At 41.8% G+C, this 25,603-nt stretch overlaps 1 protein-coding gene across 3 annotated transcripts in view; it reads left to right on the top strand.

Moving 5' to 3' along the window:
* The window catches only part of ADGB (androglobin), a 215,269-nt gene that overhangs the window by 182,487 nt on the left and 7,179 nt on the right, over positions 1-25,603 (top strand). For all 3 annotated transcript variants that reach the window (XM_045012031.1, XM_045012029.1, XM_045012032.1), the window contains 3 exons: positions 15,739-15,926; positions 18,167-18,322; positions 19,502-19,610. In XM_045012031.1, coding sequence (XP_044867966.1) covers positions 15,739-15,926; positions 18,167-18,322; positions 19,502-19,610 — 453 coding nt within the window. The remainder of the gene's footprint in view (positions 1-15,738; positions 15,927-18,166; positions 18,323-19,501; positions 19,611-25,603) is intronic.

The following is a 25,603-nucleotide window of genomic DNA, read 5'->3' on the forward strand; positions in this document are numbered from 1 at the left end:
CAGTTTATACTGGCACTATAGGCACGTGGCAGCAGAGGGTACTCAAACTGCCCCAACAGGTATCACTGAGGGAGAAATTTCTGGTGACTGTGCTCAGGTCACGCACACACCTAGAGTGGGAATGGACATGTGCAACACATCTCCAAGAACAACAGTTACAGAAGGTTAATAACCATTTTTTATTGCTTAAAGAAAGTGGTAGGCAAATGTTCTTTTGATAGCTTTTTCAGTTTGTATGTGCTAGTACAATTATTTATGAATGCCTCTTTTACTTTTAAGGGGAAAGAACCATTAAGCTTCTCATTACCAAGTGATGCACAACAGGCACTCCTACAAACATAAAAAGGATCCTACTGTTGGGTATAACATAGTGATTTGATTTAATGGCAAGAATATTTGTGAAGAACAAGTCAATGACTTACATTTGTAGCTGGTTTTTCAGTCACTCTGTTCTCTTTGTATTGGCTGGTCTGTTTCATCTAGTTAAACGTTTTTAAAAGGAGGTTTTATTTCTTGCTGCTATTGTCTGAGTCTTCAGTTATAATTTTGGAAGAAGCAGGGAAATGTATGTGTTACTTTCAGAAGAGGTCATTTTAAACTAAGCTTTTGCCAGCTAAAAAATTATCGTTCTTGGAGAAAATTCACCAGACAGCATAGGAGCTGCAGGAGGCTCGTATGTAGCCTTAACACCCCATCCACACAGTCACATTGGGCTGCATGTTACCTCCATGTACCATGAGCCAGTTTGTAGAAGGACATGGATATGACCTATGGCTCCACAATTTTACATCCTGTAGTCATAAAATAATCTCTGTTTCAGTCCAGAGACTGGAATAGTGTCCACAAAGCAACTACAGGGCCAATGTACATGTATCTTGGTCATTCATTAGGGACAGGATTCTGTCCCTGCAACTCCCATGAAGACCTATTACTCTCCTCAAAAGTGTCCAAGATGGTGTATGTGACAGAATTTTAAAGTATAAGTAAGAGTAATAGATTAGATTCTTGGTCCTTCTAGTTATTTTGCACTCAGGAGGCAACACAAAGCAGCTGGATAACTGCCCTCCAGGGGGATTCTCTCAAACAGAGGGGGAGCCGTGTACATCTCTGCGTAAAGGACATGTCAAGTTTGGGGAGGATAGGCCATTGCCATGACATTCTTCGTGACCCTTGCCAGCACAGTGGTCCATATGCACCAGTGACAACTGACATAACTGAGAGAAGCCATTATATTGTTTTGAATTATACCAGCGGTCATTTCAACCCTTTACAGTATATACACAAGGATGAGCTCATCCACCACTGAAATGTTGCCACATCTGGAGTGAAACATGGTTGCTGTTTAGCAGCCCATGGCACCACTATGTAATAATTAGGACAGGAAGTGAAGGAGTGCCTGAATGCATGGATTGGTGCAGTTAGCTGTCAATCATAGTCATTTGATAGCCTTTTGAACCAAGATATGCAATTCAAATCACTTAGTAAGCAAGTGTCTCCTCTTGACATCTCCTCCTTTCGTAGTTTAAAAAACATCTCTATTTCTCAATCAACTACAGTACTAGTCGTTGTCAGTAAGTCAGTATCAGTATTTTGCTGGTACACCTCTACCTTGATATAACACTGTCCTTGGGAGCCAAAAAATCTTAACGCGTTATAGGTGAAACCGCGTTATATTGAACTTGATTTGATCTGCTGGAGCACACAGCCCCCCGGAGCGCTGCTTTACTGCGTTATAGCCGAATTCGTGTTATATCGGGTGGCGTTATATTGGGGTAGAGGTGTAGAACCCTGTTGGAGTCTCAGCAACCTCCAAACACACACATTATTTCAGGAGTATTTAATGGAAGTCCACTCTGCCACTAGTCAATGCCAATTCTACCTGGCCCTTATATAGATATGCATTAGGGAAATGAGGGAATATGGAGTCTTACGCCTCACAGCCTGCAAAAGGGCCAGGCAGAATTGCAGTCCCTGCACTCAAAAAGGGTGCAGGAATTACTCAGACCCTAGTTTTTGGAGGAGCATGGAAGCGTTGAAGAGTGAAAAGGAGAAGAAGGTGGGCAATGACTGTGTCAGGCTCCTCTAACCACCCTATAGAGCTGGGCATGCAAGGGGGAGCAGGCTGCACTGCCTGATGGGGTTCAGTAGCGGGCATACTTCCCCTGTATAACTGGGGACTCAGGGATGCAATTTGCCTCTCAGCGCTCCCCCTAGGACAGTACAGTTCCACATCACCCCTAACAGGCACAACCAAGTGACCAAGCATAATTTAGCAATCTGCTTTTAAAAATGTCAGTTCTTCCATACACAATTACTTACTGTGGTAGAATCAGTCTGGTCTGTAAAAGCCTCTGGATATGTTTCAGAAAGAGTATTAATTGTTTACTATTGAAAAGTGGTGAATCAATTAATCATACTTTTGGTTACATTGACTAGCAAACTAAGAGGCCAGCTAGCTATTAGCTATGTCAGATGGATGGATAGATGGATAGATGCAGCGTATTTCAAAGAAAGCCCCAATGAATATCAGTTATTTTGCTTTTCTGGCAGCTTGCTGGCAAAAGCTTCTAAATAAAGACAGATTGGTACTTGTAAGTTGCATTATCTGTCTGTGTATGCATTTCCACTGCATCCCTCTGCATAATACAGTGACTAGGTGGTAATAAAATTAAGAAAGAGGCTCTGAGATCAAACTCTGTGCCTCTTAGCTTGGTGCAGTCAGTGTAAAATCAAATATTAGCCACCTTTGTTCTAGGATCTGTGCTGGTTTCTGCTGATGCGAAAGATGCTGTTCTCTGGCAGTGGAGGAGCATTAGGGGCTCACAACCTCTCCTTTTGCTGTGCACAAGTACCCATCACAGACCCCAAAACAGACATCACTGGCCAGGGACAGGAGGCCAGGAGATGAGGTAACTCAGCACATTGTTAGTGCAGTTTCTGCAGGACTTGTATGGAGCCACCAATAAAGATCAAAGCTGCCTGCCGCTAGCAGAGACAGCAACCTCAGGCACCCGTTGATGCTGCTGCGGCCCTCCTTTCAGCAAATCTTCCTTGAGGTGCAGTGGACCTGAACAATGCAGCGAGATATAGTTTCCATCTGCTTGTGCTAGCCAGGGTGACTCTGACTCACTGTACTTAGAAGCTGAATCAGGCTTAGATGTGACATTTCATATTATTGGGCCATGCAAGCCCTGTTATAATTTGTCATTAATGTCACTTTCTATCACTTTCAACCAAACCACATCTAGAACTAAACATTAAATTTAGAAAGATGGTTTAAAATATAAATAACATTTATTTGATTGATTAAATGTTTGTATGGAAGAGTGAAGTTCATGGAGATCTCAGTCAGTGGGACTGAGTCAGGCCATCCGTTAATAATAGTGATGTTGGTAAATAAAGTACAGGATCAAGATGTTACTACAGAGTGGTTCCAGAATACCAAAAGTGGCACACAGAAATTAATAATGGGGCGCAGCAGTATTAACTTAATGGCTATAGAAAATTAATTTAGGCTTTCTGTTTGCACTTTGAAATCCAACTGGGAATGAATCTGTTCAGGGAGGCACCCCAAGGAAATATTTCTTGCACATGCATCTCATTTGCGTATATCTGGTTTGTCATCTCCTTGCACAAACATCCCTCACCCTCTTCCATGCTACTCCATACTCATGTACCCCAAGCCGTGAACTGATCCACAAGTCCTCTACCCTCTCCTCAAGACCTATTTAAGTCTTATAGGCCATGACACCTATAAGAAAGCAGCAGGTTATTTTTTCCACTTCATTAATACCTTTGTTGTATCGCAGTTCCAGAGCTTAGAGCAATTTATCATGGGCAATCACACCACAACCTTGAATACCTAAATGGGGATACCTGACACTTATTTCATCTACTTCTAACAGTATTTAAAAAACCCCCAAACTATATATATATATATATATAATCAATTGTCTTTTCCCCACACTAGACCCTTTGTATGTTACTTCTCTGCTTAGACTGTAAGTTCTTTAGGCAGGGACGGTGTCTTTGCATATGTTTGTACAGCACCTACCAAAACAGGGCACTGATCCAAATTTGGTCTCTAAGCACTACTGCAAAGTAAATATTGAAAAAGAAGAATTTATAAGTAAGAAAGATTTTACCCATTAGTTTGTAGAACAAGAATGGCTTTAGAATGTCTGCTACTCTAAATGAAGCTAAATCATAGACTCAGGTTAATTAGACAATAAAAGACCTTTTAGGCCACTATGGCGGGGCAACGTCTCACCAGCGCATTGCCTCCTGCTGGTCTTCTTGAGAATTAGCTTGTCCAGCACTCGGAGCACCCTCTGCTGGCCGATGTCTCACTTGCCTCAGGCCCCCGTGTTGCTCCCGGACCCTGCTGCCCCTTACCTTGGGGTTCTGCCCTCCGCAGTAACCCCACTCTGGGTCTCCCCTCCCAGGAGAACCCCCAACCCTCTAAACCCACCTTGCTTCAGTAGCTACTGCCAGTCGTCATCCAGCCCCCTTTCCCTGGGGCGGACTGCAGTCTGTAATGGCCACTCATCATCAGCAAGGGGGTAGGACCTGCTGCCTTTGCCTGTCTCCAGGCTGCCCCTCTGCAGCCCCAGTATCTTCATAGGCCTTCAACAAGGCCTGCAGCCTGGAGGTTTACCAGGCTAGAGCTCCCCAGCTCCCTTTCCCTTCCTCTTCCCCAGCACTGCTCCACCTCAGGTACCTTACTCCCAGGCAGCTAGCCCTTCCCTCTCCAGGGCTAGAGTGAGACTCTCCTGTCTCCTGGCCCCACAGCCCTTTTATCCAGGTCAGCTGTGGCCTGATTTAGCCAGCCACACCTGTGGCTGCTTTCCCAATCAGCCTAGCATGGCTGCTTTGAACCCCTGTTCTGCAGGAGTGGAGCAGCCACCCCACTACACCACCTATTTCATCCCCTCTTCAATGCAGAATTATTTCCTATAGTATATTTTCTAGCAGTTTGTCCAGTCTAGTTTTAAATGTCCCATTTTAAGGATCTTCCTTCATTTCCCTTGGGAGATTATTCCTCAGCATAGATCTCTACCACCCCAAAAGTTCTTCTTTCTTTGTAGTATTAACAACTTTCATATATTTATAGACTGCTATCAAAGTTCCCCTTAATCATCTCTTAGCCAAGCTAAACGTATATGCCTTTTTAAATATTTCCTTATAGGTCAATCACATCAGCCTCAAAATTATTTTTTTCTTTAATCTGATTTTTCCACATTATCAACATCTTTGTGCTCTGAAAAGGTTTATCATCTGCAGTCACACCACTGCCCTGAAGTAAGGATTATCATTTCCATGCTCCATGTAATGCCTTTGCATATGCAACTCAGAATTGCAATGGTGTGTTTTGCTATCATATCCCCATGCATACTCCCTTCTATTTCACTGCCTACTCTCACATCTAAGCCTCTTTCAGCATTACTTCTTTCCAATTTCTATCTCCTATTGGATAGCTCTGTTTCAGGTTATTTTCTGGGGTGCAATCCATACCAGTGAGGGGCTGTGTCACCCCTGCCCTGCAACTTTGGGTGCCTCACAATGCTTTGCTGTTGTAGCTTCCAACTTGGGTTGCTCACAAACAGCCTGCTAGCATGCAGGTCACACCATGAGTGTCTGTGCATAGTTACAGCCCTGGTCCAGCAGCTCTGACCCCACCAGCCTGTCAGCAAACACCAGACATACTCTGGCTTTCACTGGCCTTGCTTTTCACATGAGGGGTGACCCCAACACACTCCCAGTCCTGGATTTCCCCCCAAAATCTGTATTCTGCACTGTCCAGCCCTCTCCTGAACAGTCCAGATGTATTAGATCCATTGCCCCTCTAAGAGGTCACTATACAACAATTTGCCACTTTAAATGAAATTACCCACACAGCTCACAACACTGGATTGGTTTTATTTAAAAAATAAAACAAGTTTAACTACAAAGAGGGAGATTTTAAGTGACTACAACAGGGCCGCCCAGAGGATTCAGTGGGCCTGGGGTCTTTGGTGGCGGGGGACCCCCGCCGCTGAAGACCCGGCACTTTGGCGGTGGGTCCTGGGGTGGAAGGACCCCCCTGCCGTGGGTCTTCAGGGCACTTCGGCAGTGGGTCCCAGAGCAGAAGGACCCCCCGCCGCTGAATTGCCGTCGAAGACCCGGAGCGGAAGAAGCTCCGGGAGCCCGGGCCCCGCGACAGTTTTCCGGGGCCCCCAGAGCGAGTGAAGGACCCCGCTCCAGGGGCCCCAAAAAACTCTTGTGGGGGCCTCTGTGGGGCCTGGGGCAAATTGCCCCTCTCTGGGTGGCCCTGGACTACAACAAGTAATGAGGCATTAAAGTCAGAAATGGTTACAAGAAAAATAAAGACAGAATACTTTCTAAACTTAACAAATTAGACTTGGTTCAAGGTGAAGTCCTTTCCCACATGTTTCTAGTAACATTAGGGACAAAATTCTCAGGCCAGGATCTGCTCTCAAAGTCTAACAGATATTTCTTTTGTCTTTTTAGATGAAAAGAGAGAGATGGATAGGACGAGAGAACTTGGGGTGGTTTTGCCCCTTACTTTTATAGTTCAGTCACCCTTTGAAGTCTATTTTCCTGAGAGTGACCCCTAGATAAAGTTCTTTCCAGCCCAGAGCAAGGAGATATAGCATCTTATGGGGAGAGGAGTTATGCTGTTTTATTTTTTTACTAAGATGCAGATTATCTTTGCCTTCTTTCTTCCCCCTGTCACTGCCTGAGGCCTCTGTTTACAGCTTATATGCAAACACGCATCCCTTTGTTTAAGACAGGTCTGCCTGACTAGTTCTACCTAACTGGGGCTACCTGAGTTTGAACATTTGCCTTTAACATCATACAGGGGAATTTCATAACTTTACACATAATGTTGCTACATACATTTATCCATGATATTATTAACCAGTTTTCAAATGATACGTCACAAGGCATATTTTGTACAAGGGTTATTACAATAGTGTGTAGGGTGGGAATACAGGGGTGCATTCAGTCACTCTATGAGCTTACATTCTCTCAACTTGAATCTCATTTGTTGTAGTCTTTATTGCTATTGTTTGTGTTACAGCAATGCTCAGGTGCCCTGGTCAGGATCAGAGCCCCATTGTGCTAGGTCCTGTGCAAACATAGAAGTAAAAATATTCTTTATTCAAAAGAAATTACAATTTGCAACGAGGAGCAACAGGCTAAGAGGTGTGGGGGGGACTGATCATCAATCTGATAATAGACCCATATGTACATATACACAGATATATTTTTTTGCAGTTACCTCATGAAATATGTACATTCCCCACCTGCTTCTGAATAGCCTGCCTATATATTTCATTTATAGCTATTGAAAAATTGGCCAGTTATTTTCAGTCATTGAAACAGAGCTGGGCTTTGAGAAGAGATAGTAGCCTTACAAAATAATTCAGTGAGGGCATTCCTTTTGTAAGGGGCAAATGGAAGAAAACACAAAGCTGTTAGTTGGCAGAGCTTCCAGAAAGTGGGAGAGCATCTACTGAAAGAGATGCTGAAGGAATGGTCAGAGAAGCAGCAAGAGTATCAAGGGAGGACAGTAACAAACCTAAATAAAGACTATATTAGTAAGGAGGGAGTAACTGACAGTGACAAAGGCATTAGAGAGGTCAAGGAGGATGAAGAAGGAGAACTAGGTTCTGAGATGTAGTCAAGAAAGGGTCAAAAATGAGCTTGGTGGAGATCCAGGGTGGAGACAGAAAATAAGCATTTGAGCAAAGATAAAAGGGAAAGGCACAGTAGTTGAAAAGGGAGCTATTCCCATGGCTCCTTTTGGCAATTTGGTGTTGTCTGTGAATTTCATTAACATGCTGTTGATCCCTTCTTCCAGATCATCATTGAGTTGTTAAATAAAATCAGACAACGTCGATCCCTGCAGAATCCCACAAGGCTCTTTCCCCAACTGAATAAATTGCCGTATGTTATGAGTGCTGAAGTTCCACCAGTCAGTTTTCAATCCATGTGATGCTTTACTGAAATATAAACATAGTATATCTACCACATTCTGATCATCCACCAATTTGTTTGATATATACACACACAATCAAATTTGTTTAGCAAGAATTGATCTTTATATATTCATGCTGATTGTTGCCCATTGCTATATTACTTCTAGAATCTAGATGTTTCTTTTATTATTGGTTTCTCTATTATATTGGGGACTGATGTTGGCTTTATCAGATGGTAATTGATAGCATCCCTCTTTTTAAAGATTATTATAACATTCACTTTTTTCAGTCTTCTTGTATCCTTCCTGATTCTCCAGGACTATTCCAAAATAATTTGTAGTGGTTCAATACAGTTTTTAAGCAATTGTGTTAATATTTGAGGATGTAAATCGTTTAGACTAGCTGATTTGTATATATTCAGATTTTCTAACCTTTCCCTTAGCCATTCTTTACCAATAATTAATTACATTTTTAACATGGACTGGTTTATTCCCTAGTTGACTGAACTTCTTTTCTTCATTTCTCTTTTAAAGACATATTTTTAAAAGGAGATTTTAAATCCATCACTAAATATTAAAAAAGCAGTTTTTCTATATAGGGCCTGATCTTGCACCATTGAAGTTAATGGGAATGGTGTCATTGATTTAACTGAGAGCAGGAATGAGCCCATTGAGGAAGAGATAAGAGAGCCTTTAGGAGGGATTTTTATTAACAAAGGGCCTGCTGGCACACTTTTATTAATAAAGGGTTTCCTCACAAGAGTAGTACTTGCCACATTGGGCTCAATGCAAACATTTTAGACTGGTGAGTGATGCAGAGTATCCTTGTATAGGGCTTCATTTTAAGGGCTAAGAGAGATTACTCTGTCCCCTAATACTATCTGTCTTCCAAGATAACCCAGTCGCATTGAACTTTAAACTCACAGGACATATCTGAAAATAAGGTACATTTTAAAGTTCTGAAAAATTAAATTAATACTAATATTTAGTATATGAACAAATGTTACTACTAATAGTAATATTTTATCTGGTCAGTTTTGTATAGATGGTATGAAAATACTTAAAATACAGTATGCATATTTGGAACAGAACCACACCGAATATTCTAAACCTCCTTCTGAATGTGAACCCATTATTAAAGCAGTTTGGAAACTTGGCTCTACCATCCTGGGCTCCCCTGTGGTGTAACAGATTATGTCATTTTTCAGAGAGATGGATCATGCCAAGAGGCGTCATAACAAAATTTAAAGTGAACGTTGATTTTTCAAACACGATTCAAAGATACGGCAATATTGGTATATAACAAAAAAGGACTCTCTCACCATGGGAATTTTAAGAAAACTGCATTGAGCAAGATGGAAGATTCCTGTAACAAACCTTCATGGTTTCTGTTGGTACTTTTTAATATAAGACAATAGTGCCATCTGCAGTCGCTTTTTGTACTTGAATTAACCTGTCAGGACAGGAACATGTTGTTCTTTGTTCTTCTTTTAAATTAACATTTGCATTTGTCTGAGGGTTTTCTTTTTTTATTTTTAAAGAATTCACCTTTTAGATGAAGACCAGTAGTTCTCACATGGTCTATAAATTATTGTTTTACAAATGTTAGGTGAAAGTCAGTTCTTTGCACACAATTGTCATTTGTGTTTTGTAAAATGCTATATATATATAGTAGTTAATAATACACCTCTACCCTGATATAACGCTGTCCTCGGGAGCCAAAAAATCGTTCTGCGTTATAGGTGAAACCGCGTTATATGGAACTTGCTTTGATCCACCGGAGTGCGCAGCCCCGCCCGCCCCCCAGAGCACTGCTTTACCGTGTTATATCTGAATTTATGTTATATCGGATCACGTTATATCGGGGTAGAGGTGTAATAGTAATAGCCAAGAGATGTGCCTGAGCTACTAAATATTAATCTGCATTACAACCCCCTCAAAGTTCAGAGCTGTTTGGATTCAGGGTTTGGGTTCAGCCCAAGAGCTGTATAAGATAGCTAGTACCAGATTTTGATTCTGAATCCAGGTTGCAGGTGAAAACCAACATCTTGCCCAAAATTTTGAATTCAATTGATTAATTTTTGCTGGTTTTTTTTTCTTTCTTAAAATTCCTTAGAGCTGCTGTTTGGCGGTATTTTTTTATTATTTTTTTTTTAGTGATGAGGACTGAGGGAAAATAACAAATACTATCTAAACCATAATACACCTCTACCTCGATATAACACGACCTGATATAACATGAATTCGGATATAAAGCGGTAAAGCAGTACTCGGGGGGCGGGGAGGGCTGCACACTCCGGTGGATCAAAGCAAGTTCCATATAACGTAGTTTCACCTATAACATGGTAAGATTTTTTGCCTCCCGAGGACAGTGTTATATCGAGGTAGAGGTGTAATAGGTTGGTTGTTATACATGCTATATCAGGAAATGTCTGTATTGTATAGAAGATATTGCTATAAAGAACGTTATTTAGATTGCAAAGTCAAGTACTTGAAAGTTAGGAAATACCAAATTTTTGATTGCCTGTGCAACCTTTAATTCTGCTCCCTGTATGTCCATCCTGTGCACTGAATGAGGCTGAGATCCTGTGGAAAAAATAGTGGGTGATCATGTAATTATAGACTGGATTATAATTCATAGCATAAGGAGGGCAAATTAAAATTGCATGGGCAGCTCTACATTTGGCATTTTCTAACTTTCAAGTGCTTTGCAACCCAAATAAAATTTTTATTATAGTTTTTGTGTGACCAGAATTGTGACTTTCTGTGTTACCCTTCTCAGCCGCAGCAATTGAGAGTTTTGCTGCTGCAAAGCTATGTATCAGCTCCCTAACACACCAGCTTGTCTGTCCTGCCAGCAAACTCTTCAGGACTCTGCCAGTCCAGACCTTGTCTAACAAGTAACAATCAGTGAACCCCAACTCCTGAGATCTCCAGAGATGACTTTCTGCAGTGTCCAGCCCTATCACTGAACACTCTCAGAGGTTAAGTTAGCTGCTTCCTTAAAGAGAAAGTATCCAGCAGCTTATTACCTTAACATGGGTTAACAAACACTGTTTTAATCACAGCACTGAATTGGTTTATATTAAAAGTACAACAAGTTTATTAAACAAAAAGACATAGGTTTCAGTGATTCCAAGTATGAGGAATAAAGTTAGAAAGGGTTACAAGCAAACAAAAGTAAAAATACTCTTCTAAGACTAAAACCTGATTTAGTAAATTAAAGTCTCTTGTTCAAAGTGTTTCTTACAAGTCTCTTTGACACTGTAGCTTACCAGACTCTCTGGCCAGGACCCTTTGCAGAGCTCAGAGTACTCAGTTCCTTTGCTTCCTCTCTGCTTATCTTTCCAAAATTCATTGATCCTGCTTCAAGAGGAAGGAAGTCTTCCTGGGATGCAGTCTCCATCCCCCATCGAGATTAGGTGGTCAGCTTTCTCCACTTGCTGTCCTGGTGGCTTTGTTTAGCTTGCATGTTAATGTGCTTTCCTTGGTCTTTTGTCACACCCAGTCAAACAGGTGGAACCACATTCCTTTGTCTGGAACAGGTGTGGCTTAGGCATTGCTTGCTAAATACATTTTAAGAACATACTTCCAGCACATATTGATAAAGTCCTTTCTGGATTTACTGTACATACATCACACAAGAATATTAATGATCAGTGTGTTATTAGTTTTCCAATGATATATTACTTGCCATCTTTTGGGTATATATCATGATAACAGTATGTCAACTGGCATTGGGATGCTCTTAGGGTCACAGATTTGTGTGTGCATGTGTGTGTGTGTTTAAGATAAAGGTAAAAAAAATTGTATATGCAACTGTAGCAGCCTCCACCCCTTATCATGAATCATCATCAGGGTCTGACTCCTGAACCTTCAACACTGCAGCATAATCTGCTACTATTTGAGCTGCCAGACTAACATAAGCTGACAGTAGGAGAAGGCAGTTTTCCCAGAGTGGGAGGGAAATGGGTCGCTGGGTCCAGGTGCTGGGCTGAAGTCTGGTTAGGGGCCAGCGCCTCTCTCTCTCTCCCTTCCCCTCCCCCTCCCCTCTGCCCCTGGAGTTGAGGATCCTCCTGACTTGTTTGTTGTCCACGGGGGCCATGAGGTGAGTCTGGGGGAGGGGAATGTGGGGAGCCTGATCCATATATCTCTCCCTGCCTGCGAGATGGGGAAATTTCCTGCCTGACATGGTGCTCTTTGGGATAAATGGGCCATTGGGGCCATGCACTGGGTTTAGAGGTTTACAGTGAGTAGAGAACCAAGCCCAGTTCTCTTCCCACTCTTCTGTGGCAGTTCTCTGGTGCCCCAGTGCAGTGGTACTGCTATGGTGGTAGCATGAGCTCAGCCTTGGAATGTTCATTGATTTTTGACAAGCTTCCACAAATTTCCTGAGGAGTACAAGTGGGAGAAAGGAAATGGCAATTTTTAATACATTCATTCTCAGCCAAATTTGAATATGATTTCATGGGACAAAGAAAAGGCATTGCCATAGCCCGGAGGGGTTACATCTGCTATATTTAACTGGCCTGCTGCAGACAATGGGCGTATCAAAGACAAGGTCACAAGAAACCTTTATATTCTGCCTTCGGTTGTGGGGGAGTCTCCATCACTTGAAATCTTTAAATCGAGATTGGATGTCTTTCCAAAAGAGATGCTCAACTTCAACGAGAGGTTATGGGCTTGTTGGAGGAATCACTTGGTGAAATCCTGTGAAACAGGGGTCAGACTGGATGATGTAATGGACCCTTCTAGCCTTGGCATCTATAAAATGGAAATTGTTATGCAATGTAAATATAGTAGTTGTTACCAGATTCCTCTATTCTCTTTTAGTTAGTGACAGTCAGTTATCAGTATATATTGCATCCAAGCTTCAGGGTTATAAAATGACCATGTTCTGTAATTTAGTATCCTATGATTGCCACAGGATCAGTGAGCTGGAGCCCACTTGTGTCCTTGATGCTTTCCTCCATTGTCTCTCCCTCTTTTTTCCTATCCTATTAGGTTCCACTTCAGCAGGGTACTTAAGCACTTGTCTAATTTTAACCATGTAAGTAGACCCACTGAAGTCAGTGGGACTGGGCACTTGCTTAAAGTTAGGCAGGTATTTAAGCCCTGACTGACTCAGGGTCTTAAGGGACCAGTTGCTGTACCCAGTGCAAGAGCAGGAGAACTAAAACTGGTTTTACACTACCTCTGTAACTCCCCAGTTCTGAAGGTAGCCAGATTCTGAGCCGTTCTTGCAGCCATTGGATCACTCTGGAGCACAACATAACAGAACCCAGCCATGTCCTGTTTAACCTTTACACCAAAAGTTTGGGGGGCAGGAGTTGACGTACAGCTGCTTATGCCAGCCCTGCGCCACCCAGGGATTCCTTCTCACAGGGTTTTAGAAAGACCAGATTTACAGCCTCTTTCCACCCCTGGAACAATGCAAAGGGACTGTAGCTGGGCCAAGAATCTGGCTCAGACTTTTCAGTGTTAGTTTTTAGTTAGGTGGAGGTGCTTATTTAAAAATATGGGAAATTCATATATTAGGTTCTACAAAGCATCCCCAGTAGCGATCTCTCGGCTGCCCATCACTGATGTCAACACACTAAAATTCAGGTTTCAGAGTAGCAGCCGTGTTAGTCTGTATCCGCAAAAAAAACAGGAGTACTTGTGGCACCTTAAGGTGCCACAAGTACACTAAAATTCAGAACCCTTCAAGGTCTTTAAAGAAGTCAGCAAAAACTTGCAACATCCCAGAATGCAGTTGACTGTATCAAGCATCATTTACCTAATGGCACTGCCTGTCTCTAATGTATTCAGATAAATATAAACCTTTTATATATAAATATTTTATCTTTAAACGTTAATAATTCACAGAATAGTGCACATGACCCAGCTTGATTTATTGTGGTAATATGCTATGGTAATAGGAAATTAAATAGAAAGTCATTAATGTAATGATATTGTAACTTCAAGTTATATCATCAATATTTATTTCATGCTAGCATTTCCTCTAGAGTTTTTATTATTTTCAATATTTACAGTAACTGCTTTAATTTTTGCTTTCATTTGTTAATATATGCTTCAGCGATCTTGAGTCAATTTAAGCTTAGCACTGCAGTTTCATCATATATTATTTAAATCTAGTATGAGAAGACATTTTTCTACATAATAAAAATAATATTTCAGAGTGTATGCATTTCTCTGTTGTTTACTTATCTTTTTATAGTCCCACATATCACACAGAAGGAGACTGCAACAGTCCTTCCACCGGCTTCAGTGGGCTTTGGATCTGACCCCATGGCAGGATGGCTTGCACTCAGTTGAAGGGGTGTGGGAGCATAGTTATGGCACTGCATTTGGCACTAAGGGCTTGTTTAAATGTGAGATAATGCACACACTCTGAAGGGTGTGATTTCCAAAGTGCACTAAAGTGTTGAGCATTACTTGGTCTGCGTAGACCCTGCTGCTGCACACTGAGGGTTCCCTAGTGCACCTTAATATAGCTTTGTTGAAACAGTACTAGTAAAGCACACTGGGAAACCTTTAGTGAGCACCAGCAGGGTCTACACTGACCAATTGATGAGCAACACGTTAGTGCACTTTAGGAATCACACCCGTGTAGTATGCATACTCTACTGTGTAGACAATCCCTAAGAAAGGGGGATTTGTAACAAAAAATATTTCAAGGAATATTGATTGACAGGCTATAAAATAATTACTTTTTCTTTACACTCCACCAATCCCCATTTCCCAAATCTGCCATTTTAACCAAAGCTAAATGTTCAACATAATCTTTCTATATATTTCAAGACATATGAAGTGGTGATAAGATTCAGATTTCAAACTCAAAGCTTTTTTAGCTCTCTGAGACAGTTGGAGATCTAGCCCATTGTTCAGTTCAACACATAAACTGTGTGTGCTATTTCAGGTTTCTGTATTTTTCCTTTTTAAAAACAAGAATGTTTAATGTAAAAATATCTGTTAATGCACACATAGCTAAGGGAAGATACCTCAGGAAGTTCAGTTCTGATTTTCTCAGCATCTTTTACTCTGACACACTGCCACATACAACACATAAATATTATGGTGCATACAGTAATACAAAATATGTTGGGATTGACATCAGAGCCATGACTTTGAATTTCCTGACTTTAGTGTATATGAAATTCTTTAAAATGTTTCTTAACCATTGCAATATTTTGCTTTCCCTCTCCTCTGTATTTCCCATTTCACTCTCCATGCTTGTGGGCAATAAGAGGTGTAGCTTTACCCCCACTCTGCCCACATTCACCCAGTACTGTGCCCAGCAAAGCACAGCTGATGTATCAGGTGATATATGCTGCACCAAGTATTGGGCTGGCATAGTGACATTCATCTTTGAACATGGTGGGGAACCAAGAGGGAGAGTGTGGTTTTCTGAGTCACAGTTTAATTTCTGGGCTGCTCCTGGGTCAGTGAAACAATGGCACTGCCCTGTACACAGTAAGGTACTATTTAAGACAAATAAGGATATCAGAATCTGGCCCTTTCTAAGCCAAGTATTAAAGTTTTTCTTGCCCTAAGACTATTTTTCTCCTTTTTCTGCCAAACAGTGCTAGTTCAGTGCTTAATATCACAAAATCATTAACTGGCTTCTCTTTTTCTTTTTGTATCATTGAATGGCTTTTCTGTTCCATCCTGGATATAATGTGGGGACATTTGTTCACTGTTGGCAATGGTGTTATACAATTCACGCAATCCTCACAACGATATATGGATAGCACATGGTGAGAAACATGATGAACCCACTGCAGCAGTAAACCAGGATGTTTATAGCAATGTTGAAGGGCCAAAATCTGCAAGCACTCCTAAAACAACTAGAAAAACAAAAGATAAAGCAACTGAGAAGGCAGAAAAAGAAAAGTCCAGTAAAGATAAAACAGCATCTGCATCTAGACCGGAATCTCAGGTAAGAATAAATCCAGGAATCCTGTAAATAAAGTCTATGTGCAACCCCAGCATTTCCTAGATGTTCTTTGGCAAAAAATTACATTAACTTTCCCTCACTTGGTGGTTCCATATTTACAAATAAACTATGTCCTCATACAGGGTGTAAAAGTGCTTACAGGCGACTAAACCAGAATAACCAGGAATACATATATTCCTCTATGCCATGCTTTGTCTCCTTCCTAAATATGTGGAAATGTTGGACTATATATGTACAATATGTTCATCTTGTGTTATATGATTGATGTATTTGTTTGGTCACAACAATATAATTTCGGAGACAAACTACACCCAGCCCCTTTTGGAGATCCAGCCTCACTTACATGAAAGATATGTTGATCTCATGACTTGCACTTCAGGGGAATTCCTGGCCCTAGTACACAGCCTAAGCAGCTATGCAGTACTTGGGATTTCTACAGGGGCCCAAGGATGAAGAAAGGAGTCTTTCCACCACATCCAGCCTCAGGTCTGAAGTATCTTCGGTGTTGGTTACAACCCTCCTATCAGGCAGCAAGAGTGGAGTGGCTGGTGGAACCACTTAATGGTAGATCTGCAGGCATTGCCCTGCCCACCAACTCCCCGCTTCGGAGGTAGCACAATCTGAGGGTTCTGTGGCATGCAAGCGGTGTTCATCCCCTGCGGAGGCTGCCCACATCCTGCCTGCTCATGTGGTCCTCCCTTGGCCATGGGTGGGTAGGCAGGATTTGTTCCTCTTGCAAAAGAGCAGAACACCAGTACGTCAACTATCTGGTGCAAGGCTGCTGTCAGCCTTTCAGATCAACAGTATACTCCTATTTTAAGAGATCCATGATGCAGAGCTGAGAGAAGAAGTTGACCATTATAGTGCATCCCTTTTATTTTGAAAATTTGATGTTTTGCTCACAAAACGGACAATGTTCTGATAACTGAAACACTCCTGTAAAATCTCCTCGTGAATACAAACACTGTAGAAACATGTCACCTTTTGCCTACATCCTACAAAGGGCTCTCTGAACAGTCAGGATACATACAGAAAGGAGGTGGGCGTGTCATTTCCCATTCCCAGCAGAGCTGATGGTAGAACTCTAACACAATCAGAGGTTGTGATTAGTGTCAAAGGTTGATCAGTTTGTGGAAACCTTCAGATCTTTCAAAACTTGTTTTTAAATTGCTCCAAGTGCTAATTTCTTTTGTTTCTAAAAACTTTCATAATTTCTTAAAATTCAAAAATATGTATAATAAAAACATTTTAAATGACAATAAGATTGGTGCAAACTGACAAAAGCCAGCTTACACCCATGGAACTGTATTGACTTCATTGGAGCTAATTCCCAAAGAGGGAAACCAATGATCATTCATCCTTTAGTAGTATCATTTTAATTTTAATCATCCTTCTATGGGAATCCCATAGGAGGAAGTTAAAGTGGAGGATGTCTCCATGAGGTTTTCATGCAGAATTTCTCCCTAATTGTTCTGGGAGCCCTCTTCATATACCTACAGCTTCCTTGTGATTCACATGGGGGAGATTGGGGACATCCATGCTAACTATGGGATGCATCTTTAGCATTGTCCTCTGGTCCTTGGCAATACAGCTTCAATGAAGCCACACTGTCAGGGCTTCTGCAACTGGAGGTGTTGTCCTCAGAAAATCAGTAGAACCTCTGATTGTGTTAGATTTCTACCATCAGCTCTGCTGGGAATGGAAAAGACACGCCCACCTCCTCTCTGCCTGTATCCTGACTGTTCAGAGAGCCCTTTGTAGGATGTAGGCAAAAGGTGACATGTTGCTACAGAGGTGGCTGAGACTCTTTCTATTCAAAAGGAGCTCTGCACCTGAACTGATCAGGCACAATTGGCTTCTTAGGCAGAAAATTACAATCCTTTTCCAAAATGATTATCTCATTGTTAAGTTAGTGTCAGTGAGATACATGTATTTTTAACATTGATATGCTTGAAATGGAATAAGAGAACTTCCATGATGATTTAATTCCAGCCATCTGGTGTGCAGCCACTCCCTACTGAGTGTGGGCACACCCATGAACATCAGAGGGTGGCATTAATAAAAAAGAGGCTTCCTTTGGCAATCGCTCTAAGCAGTGAATATTAAAAGTGTGCAGGACTCTCAAATAAGTGGGAAATTATCAACGAGCAGAAAAAAAGAAATAATGAATGTAGACTAACCAATAAGTTTAGTTCACTTGCTTTGTTCCATTCCACCTTCAGCAATCTGATCCAAACAAACCTTACTGGGTCTTGCGTCTAGTCATTGAACAGAGTGAGGCAGAGGTGCTGGAACTGAAGAAAGACACAGAGAGAGCAGATGAGATCAAAGCCATGAAACAAGCATGGGAGTCTGCAGAACCAGGAAGAGCTATCAAGGTAATCAGAGCTCATCCTATTACAGTTACATTGTGTAAAAAGTCCCAAGGGTGGTTTGTGTCAGAACAGTGCCAATTGGGAGTTCTGCATTCACTCCCCAGGAAGAGGGACAGTGTTGCACAGTTTAAAGAGTAAGAAGTACTGATGGGAGTGAATTAACGGACTTCAGTGGGGACAAACCTGTAAGGAAACGCTTCATATCCATTACTTGGGTCCTACTCCTGCAATCAGACCCACACACTTGTGAGCATCTGATTGTGGAAACATGGCCCAAATTTCACAGAGATAGATTTTGAGAAGCTTACTGAGGAAAAACATTGAAGTCAGGGGTAGTTCTTGCCCAAGGAAAGATTTTGGGAATTGGCCCAGAGTAAACAGTATTTTTTATTTATTAGTTTATTATTACTTTTTACTGTTGCTAAACCTAATGAAATGCAAAAGCAATTTTTAGAGATTTTTTTTAATTTTCAAAAAAACAGATCATAGTATTCAGCATACAGTCCAAACTTCTACAGAACCTCTCATTGCTTGTTAGTGAGTAGCACTTTAAATTCTTGTTTTTGTAAGTATTCTGTTCTTTATGGTTAACAAAAGGTTGTTTTTACTGTGTAAGTGCTAACAGTTAAACAGCACCAAATCTAAGGGGGAAAGATATTTGTTTAAATATTTATTTTTATTGCTGATTTCTTATGTCAGTTCATACGCTGACACAATATGTTATATGATGCCATAACAGGAGGAAAGGCAATATGTAAAACAGGCTTTGTTTCTCCAAACATATTTGCAGTAACCCAGCACTAGATCTGTGTAAAAATCTAAATTTTTTGCTTCCTGCCTCAGGCAGAGTTATAGACAACAGCCTACTGATGCATTGTTTATAGATGATGCAGACAGCATTCATATCATGTATGTGGCATATTCTGTAAATATTCAGTATGCAAAAACTGTAGTGATAAGAAAGTCAGTCACTTGAGTTTTAAGCAGTACAATAAAATTGTATTGCATACTCTTCATTTTACTGAACCACAATCATGAAGACTTATTTAGAGGCTCCTGCCCATTCACTTAAGGTGCACTTGACATAAATTGCAGTGTCATATTCCTCATGAATATGGCATGTTAAAACTAAATAACAGATGTTTTAAAAACATATAATGAAAAACTGTTTTTGTTTTCTAGGCTTTTCAGGAACGCATGCACTTCATTAATAAGTGCACACGGAAGGGTTCCACAGAGCCCATGGCTGAGCCTGAAAGTATCAGTGTTGCACTGGGCCCAGGGGAAGGAGGTATGGGTATAACTTTGCTGAAAAAGAAGTTGTCCTACCTAGAAGAATTCGAATGTAAAGTTATTCAGAAGGAGTAATTACATGGCGGGCAGGAGGTTGCAGAAATGAAAATTCTGTGAATCACTGTAGTACAGACTTTCCCATGATGCATCCTAACATATGGCCCATGTATGTCCTAGCCTGTTTTTTAATACAGATGTGTGATGCTGGGAGATTAAACATCCCATTGTTCATTACTTTTTTGATCAGAACAACCTTTCTCATTAAATGCTGATGGCAAATGGATGACATAGCTCTCATCAAGGTTGTTCAGTGCACATTGGGGTTCTAACTAGTAAACACTACAATAATTTATATATGTTCCTTGCAAAAACACATACCCTATTGAGCTATGTTTGATGTTAGAGGTCATAGCTGTAGAAATATTAAAAATGAATTCAGAAGCTGAAATAATCACTATGATTCAAGGACATTACTATCTCTTGATGTTCATTTTCTGTTTTAATGTGATGCTTATGAAAAGGGCCAGACTGACAGTTCTAGAAAGTGAAGTACTAACCACAGAGCACATACAGCACATACTGTAGCAGCACAAGCTTCTCCACAGACTCTACAAATGCCATCCAACTTTCTGGTAGGGCATATTTCTAGGGGTAGTTCAGTTTTCATTCCTTAACGATCACTGGACTCTGTGGGAATTCCAACAAAGGTAAAATTGTCCTGGTGGTTATTTTGTTGCAGCACCTTTCTGCTAAGAATAGTGCTGAGATCAGCCCACCAGAGAGTATGCAGTATCAAATACCAATCTGATTGTAACAACATTGGTCTCTGCGAATATGAGTGGAATTCAAAAATGTGACTAATATGTGCAAGAATCAAGAATATGCCCACACCCACTCATTAAACTGTTAACACTAATACATTGCCAGATAGGAAAATAATTTTCAACTGTATATTTCAGAGCATAAAGCACAAAAGATCATCAGTTAGCCCACCATGTGTTGTGTTTTATATGTACACTGCAATAGCTACTTCTTACATTTTAAATTGAGTTAAATCTGGAATTTTTATTTCCTTGTATATTGGTTTGTAGAACAGAGTCCCCATAATTAATAGTTATCCTGCAGCTGCTTTTAGCGTGAGTTCCCCTTATCTGGAGAGATAGACACCTACTGTCTAGACTTCTCCTACAATATATACAAAATGTTGCTGTCTTACTGCTGGCCATTTAGGTTTGTACAAAAGAGGCAATTTTAAATTTAGCAGTGATTTTCAAACTGAGGTACGTTTGGGTTATATGAGCTCTCATCAGGGGGTATGTGAGAAAAATCCTGTAATGGTGAACTTATCCCTTACAGACCTTTTTTTGTTGTTTTCATAGGTATATTATGAGCCTACTTTAGATGGGAGTATGCAGTAGACTACATTATTTGGAAAGGGGTATGCAGCCTAAAACGTTTGAAAACCACTGTGTTAAGGAATACACAGTATTGAAAAAATTCTGGGCAGCATTTCCAGCAGATTAACTTTCTGAGTAAAATAGTATCATACTCATTCAGTAAATCAGAAATGTTGATCACATGTTTCATTTATCCTGAACCAGCTGATTACCCACCTTACTTGACACATTTATTATTTTTAAAACCACAACTATATTTTATACATATAATATAGTTCAACTGTTTTGGGTCTGGAGTGCTCAGAACATGAGTGCAACATGATCATTTGATTAACATGGTCACCAACCATGTACTGAATGCCAGAATTTGAACTAAATTGAGCATTTAGGTTCTGATCCAAAGACTCTTGAAGTAAATGGGAGACTTTCCATTGATTTTGATGGGCTTTGGATCAGTCCCTTAAAGAGTGGCAACTGGAAAAAGGGGCCTATGAGCATTTTTGTGTGCAGTATCTTTGTAATTGTTTTGTTCTGGAGAATAGTTGTCTGATGAATAGCCTCAAAGGCACTTACAATTCTTCCTTTAGCACCCTTGCTAGACCCCCATGTAGAAGGCTCCTTCACTACTCATATGCTACATGCACAGTACCATAGGCCAGCTACCACAAATAAGATACAGTAGACCACAGCCAGCTGATATTCTGGGGGAGTGGCTGTCCTGGTAAAGTCCATCTACCATGACATTTGCATGGGATAAGGAAAAGAAGGTGGTATAGTTCTTGTACACAAGGCTAGATTAAGGCATAAGCACTGTAGACCTGGGCCTAGGGTCAAGCTCCTGGAGTCATGGTAAGCCATCAGGAATTCAGCTTTAATTTTTAAAAACTTTTTAAAAAAGTTATGTTTCTAGCCCTCATGCTTGCAAAGAAAAACTTGAAATGTGAATCAAGTGTAACTGATGTTGTGTCACTTGCCTGACTCTGCAGACAGCCTGCGTAATAGCTCTCTGAGACATATGAAGTGAGACATGAACTCTCTGACAGACAGGAGCATCTTAATGAGTTGTTGACTTGAAACCCAGTGCTCTCCAGGGCCCTCCCCAACACTACCCCAGCAGAGGACCGTGGGCTAGGAGGAGAAGAGACCCTCCTTTCTTCCATCCTGTCTTGGCTCTGCTGGGCTAGTGATGGAAGAGGCATCCCCATGCTGCTCTAGTGGGTATTAGCCCAGGCCTCCAGAACAGACCTCAGTCCTTTTTAAAACAGAGACTAGTGATCCAGGGAGGGGAGAGTCCCAGTTTGACCAAAGAGAAGTGATGGTCCCCACCCAACAATAACCCAGGCCAGACTTTTGTGTAGGTGGCTTCTCCTTCGCACTCAGGAAAGGGCCACAAGGGGTCCAACATTAAGCCATCTGACCCTGTTTGTATTTAAGATTAAAAATTCAAAGGCTAAAAAAGACATCAGCAATAAATGAAAATGTTGTCCTCCCTGCCTGATGTACACGGGAGAGCAAGAACAGTGAAGCTTTCTGAGAAAATTAAAGTCTAATCAAACCAAAACAATCTTGACTCATTTAATCCCATTGTCACAGAATGACATAGTGTTATGCACAAACTGTAATAAAAAACACAACTGATGTCAACCTGAGGGAAAGTTGGAGCTGTAAAGAGATGAAGCATCGAACACGTATAGATTTTTAAATATCCTGTTTAAATTCTTGAGTTTTATTCAAAGTACTATATGAGCAGTTCTGTGAATTCTATTTCCCTCCCTCCCCTTAACAGGAGTCAAGTAATCAGAATGGAAAATAGGCTGACTTTGTGATTAGCTTTAGATAGGTTAATTTAGCGATTAGATTTCAGTAGTGATTTGGGCCTTCAATTTAATTTAATTTTATTTCTTGCTATTTATTAATTGAGTTTGTCATTATACCCATATACGCAATTTAGGAGGATCATGTAGCAAGTGAGAGCAATTTTTTTAACAGCAATGAATGTGCATATAGCTTTTCATATGAAGCATTTCAAAACTCTTTTTAAAAATTAACTTGAAACAGCTACAGACACTTATCTGCAAATACTGACACAAATGCTTCCAGCCTCAGAGTAAAATCTTTTAATGCTCAAGCACTCTCTTTCTTGTTGCTGAGGAGAAAATTCCAATAATATCTTTAAAAGCCTCTTGTTGGTTGCTGAATTAAATAAAGGAACCAGATACTTTCATAGAAACAAACTATAGTGAGCACCTTTACATCTTGAAATTTACCCGAGTACTTGTAGTCAAATTTACCACAGCTTCTGCAGCATTTTGTAGTCAAAGTACAAGGACTACAGCAAATACCACAGTGTAGGGTTTATACAGTGGTGTGGTTAACATCACCCTGGGTGAAGCCATGACCCCGACGGATAACTATGTGGCGGCCAATAGTCCAGTCTCACCGACACCGAGGACAGGGGCTCCTAGAACCAGGACTCTGAACCCTAGCGAGGGCCATGCTAGGAGAAGAGACTGAGGATGGGTGAGCCAGCCACCTCCCTTTGGATTGCTCCCACCTAGAGGACATGACCACGGTAGAGCAGAGAGGGGACCAGTATTGCCAAGGAAAGGGGTATGCCCCACTTGGAGACCCTACAGTCCCAGAAGGGAGCCAGCCACCTCTGATCCTGAAGGGGAGCTGCTTCAAGTGTGCACAGGAAGGGCATTTTAGGCGGGAGTGTTCCTTCATGGATTGCAGCTATGGCCTGGCATGGATGGCAGGCACTAGAGATTGTAGGTGGGGCCCAGCCAAGATGCTGCTGCAGGTATGGGTCAAAGGAGCTGAAGTGATGGGCCTGGTAGTCTCTGGGTGTAACTATTATACGGGCAACCATAATAGAGTCCTCCAATACGTCAGATGCTCTGATCTACCCCGAGTGCATCCATGGGGACGTGTGACTCTACCCTGTGATGAACGTGCAGCTGAGGGTAGGAGGCCACATGGAGACTTACAGAGTCAGCCAACAGCCACCCTGACCTACTCGGTCATCTTAGCGCAGGACTGGAAGTGGATTGGGGAGCTTCTCAAGCACTGTAACAGGAATCCCCCACAGAAAGCAACCCAGAGCTGAAAACGAGCAGGCTTATGGGTCAAGACGTGGCAGAAGACCCTGAAGGAGGGCACCTCTGGACAGCCAGGGACACCAACTCAGCAGCCTGCTAGCTCTGGGGACACCTGAGGAAGTAAGTCATGATTGGCTACCAGAAGATGAGGACATTATTTGGGAACAACAGGAGGACCAGACACTGAGCCACACCTGGGAGCAGGTGGCCATCTCTGATGGGGAGGACGGCAATACTCAGTGGGCCCCACTTTTAACTCTGGAATAAGCAGCTTTACTGAGTGATGTAGAACCTCCAAACCCCCACAAATGGTGACAGCTGCTGGTACCCAAGAAGTTCTGCTGGAGGTTACCACACTTAGGGAGAGAAAAGACACTCGAGAGGGTGGCCCTTAGAGTCTTCTGGCCAGGCATCCACAAAGAGGTGCACAACTTCTGTGCCTTGTGCCCCAAATGCCAGCTGGCAGGGCCCAAAGGGATGCCCAAACCTTCCCTAATCTGCTCCAGGTGGTGGGTGTACCCTTCAAATGGGTAGGAGTGGATTTAGTGGGCACCCTTCAGAAGAGCGCACCGAGGTACCGTTATATATTTGCGATAGTAGACTGTGCCATGCAGTACCCTGAAGCCAACCCACTACACACAACTAATGCACCCACCATAGCGAATGAACTCACGAAGATCTTTGAGGGTCAGAATATGAAGGCAAACATTGACAGAAAAGGGATCCAACTTCTCATCTGAACTGATGCAGGAATTGTGCAAACTGCTAAAGATCAAAGCCCTCAAGATTTCTGTCTACCATCCGCCAATGGATGGGCTGGTGGAGCCATTCAGGGGGCCACTGAAAGCCATGTTGAGCAAATTAATTGATGCAGACCCTTGGCACTGGGACCAACTGCTACCATCATTGCTCTTTGCTGTACAGGAGATCCCCCAAGTCTCCATGGAGTTCTTGCCCTTTGAGCTTCTGTTTGGGAGGCAACCAGAGGAATTTTGGCCCTCCTTTGGGGATCATGGGAAGAACAGGAGTCTCTGGTCATGGGCTCAGTGCAGTATGTGCTCCAACTACGAGTACGCCTGAAAACACTAGTGGGATTTGCCAAGGAAAACCTGTTGAAGGCCCAACAAACCCAGAAACGTACCCACAACAAGGGGGCACAATTGTGAACATTCAGACCAGGAGGCAGGATGGTGATGTTACTCTTGACATCTGAATCAAAACTATTGGCCAGTGACTATTGACCGTCTGAAGTAGTAAGAAAGGTGGGCCAGTGGTCTTTAACATCCATCAGCCTGTGAGATGGAAGAACACACAAATGTATCACGTCAACCTCCTGATGTCCTAGAAAGATCAGGAGAGCCTTCTGATAGCCCCATATACCCCAGAACCAGAAGTGGGGCCTCAAGCCATGACATCCCCAGAACAAATCCCTGTGCCAGTGGGGTCAGAGCTTGACTTGAGGCAGTAATCCCAAATATTACAATGACTCAGGC

Source organism: Mauremys mutica, chromosome 3, assembly GCF_020497125.1.
Source record: "Mauremys mutica isolate MM-2020 ecotype Southern chromosome 3, ASM2049712v1, whole genome shotgun sequence".
Classification (NCBI taxonomy): Eukaryota; Metazoa; Chordata; order Testudines; family Geoemydidae; genus Mauremys; species Mauremys mutica.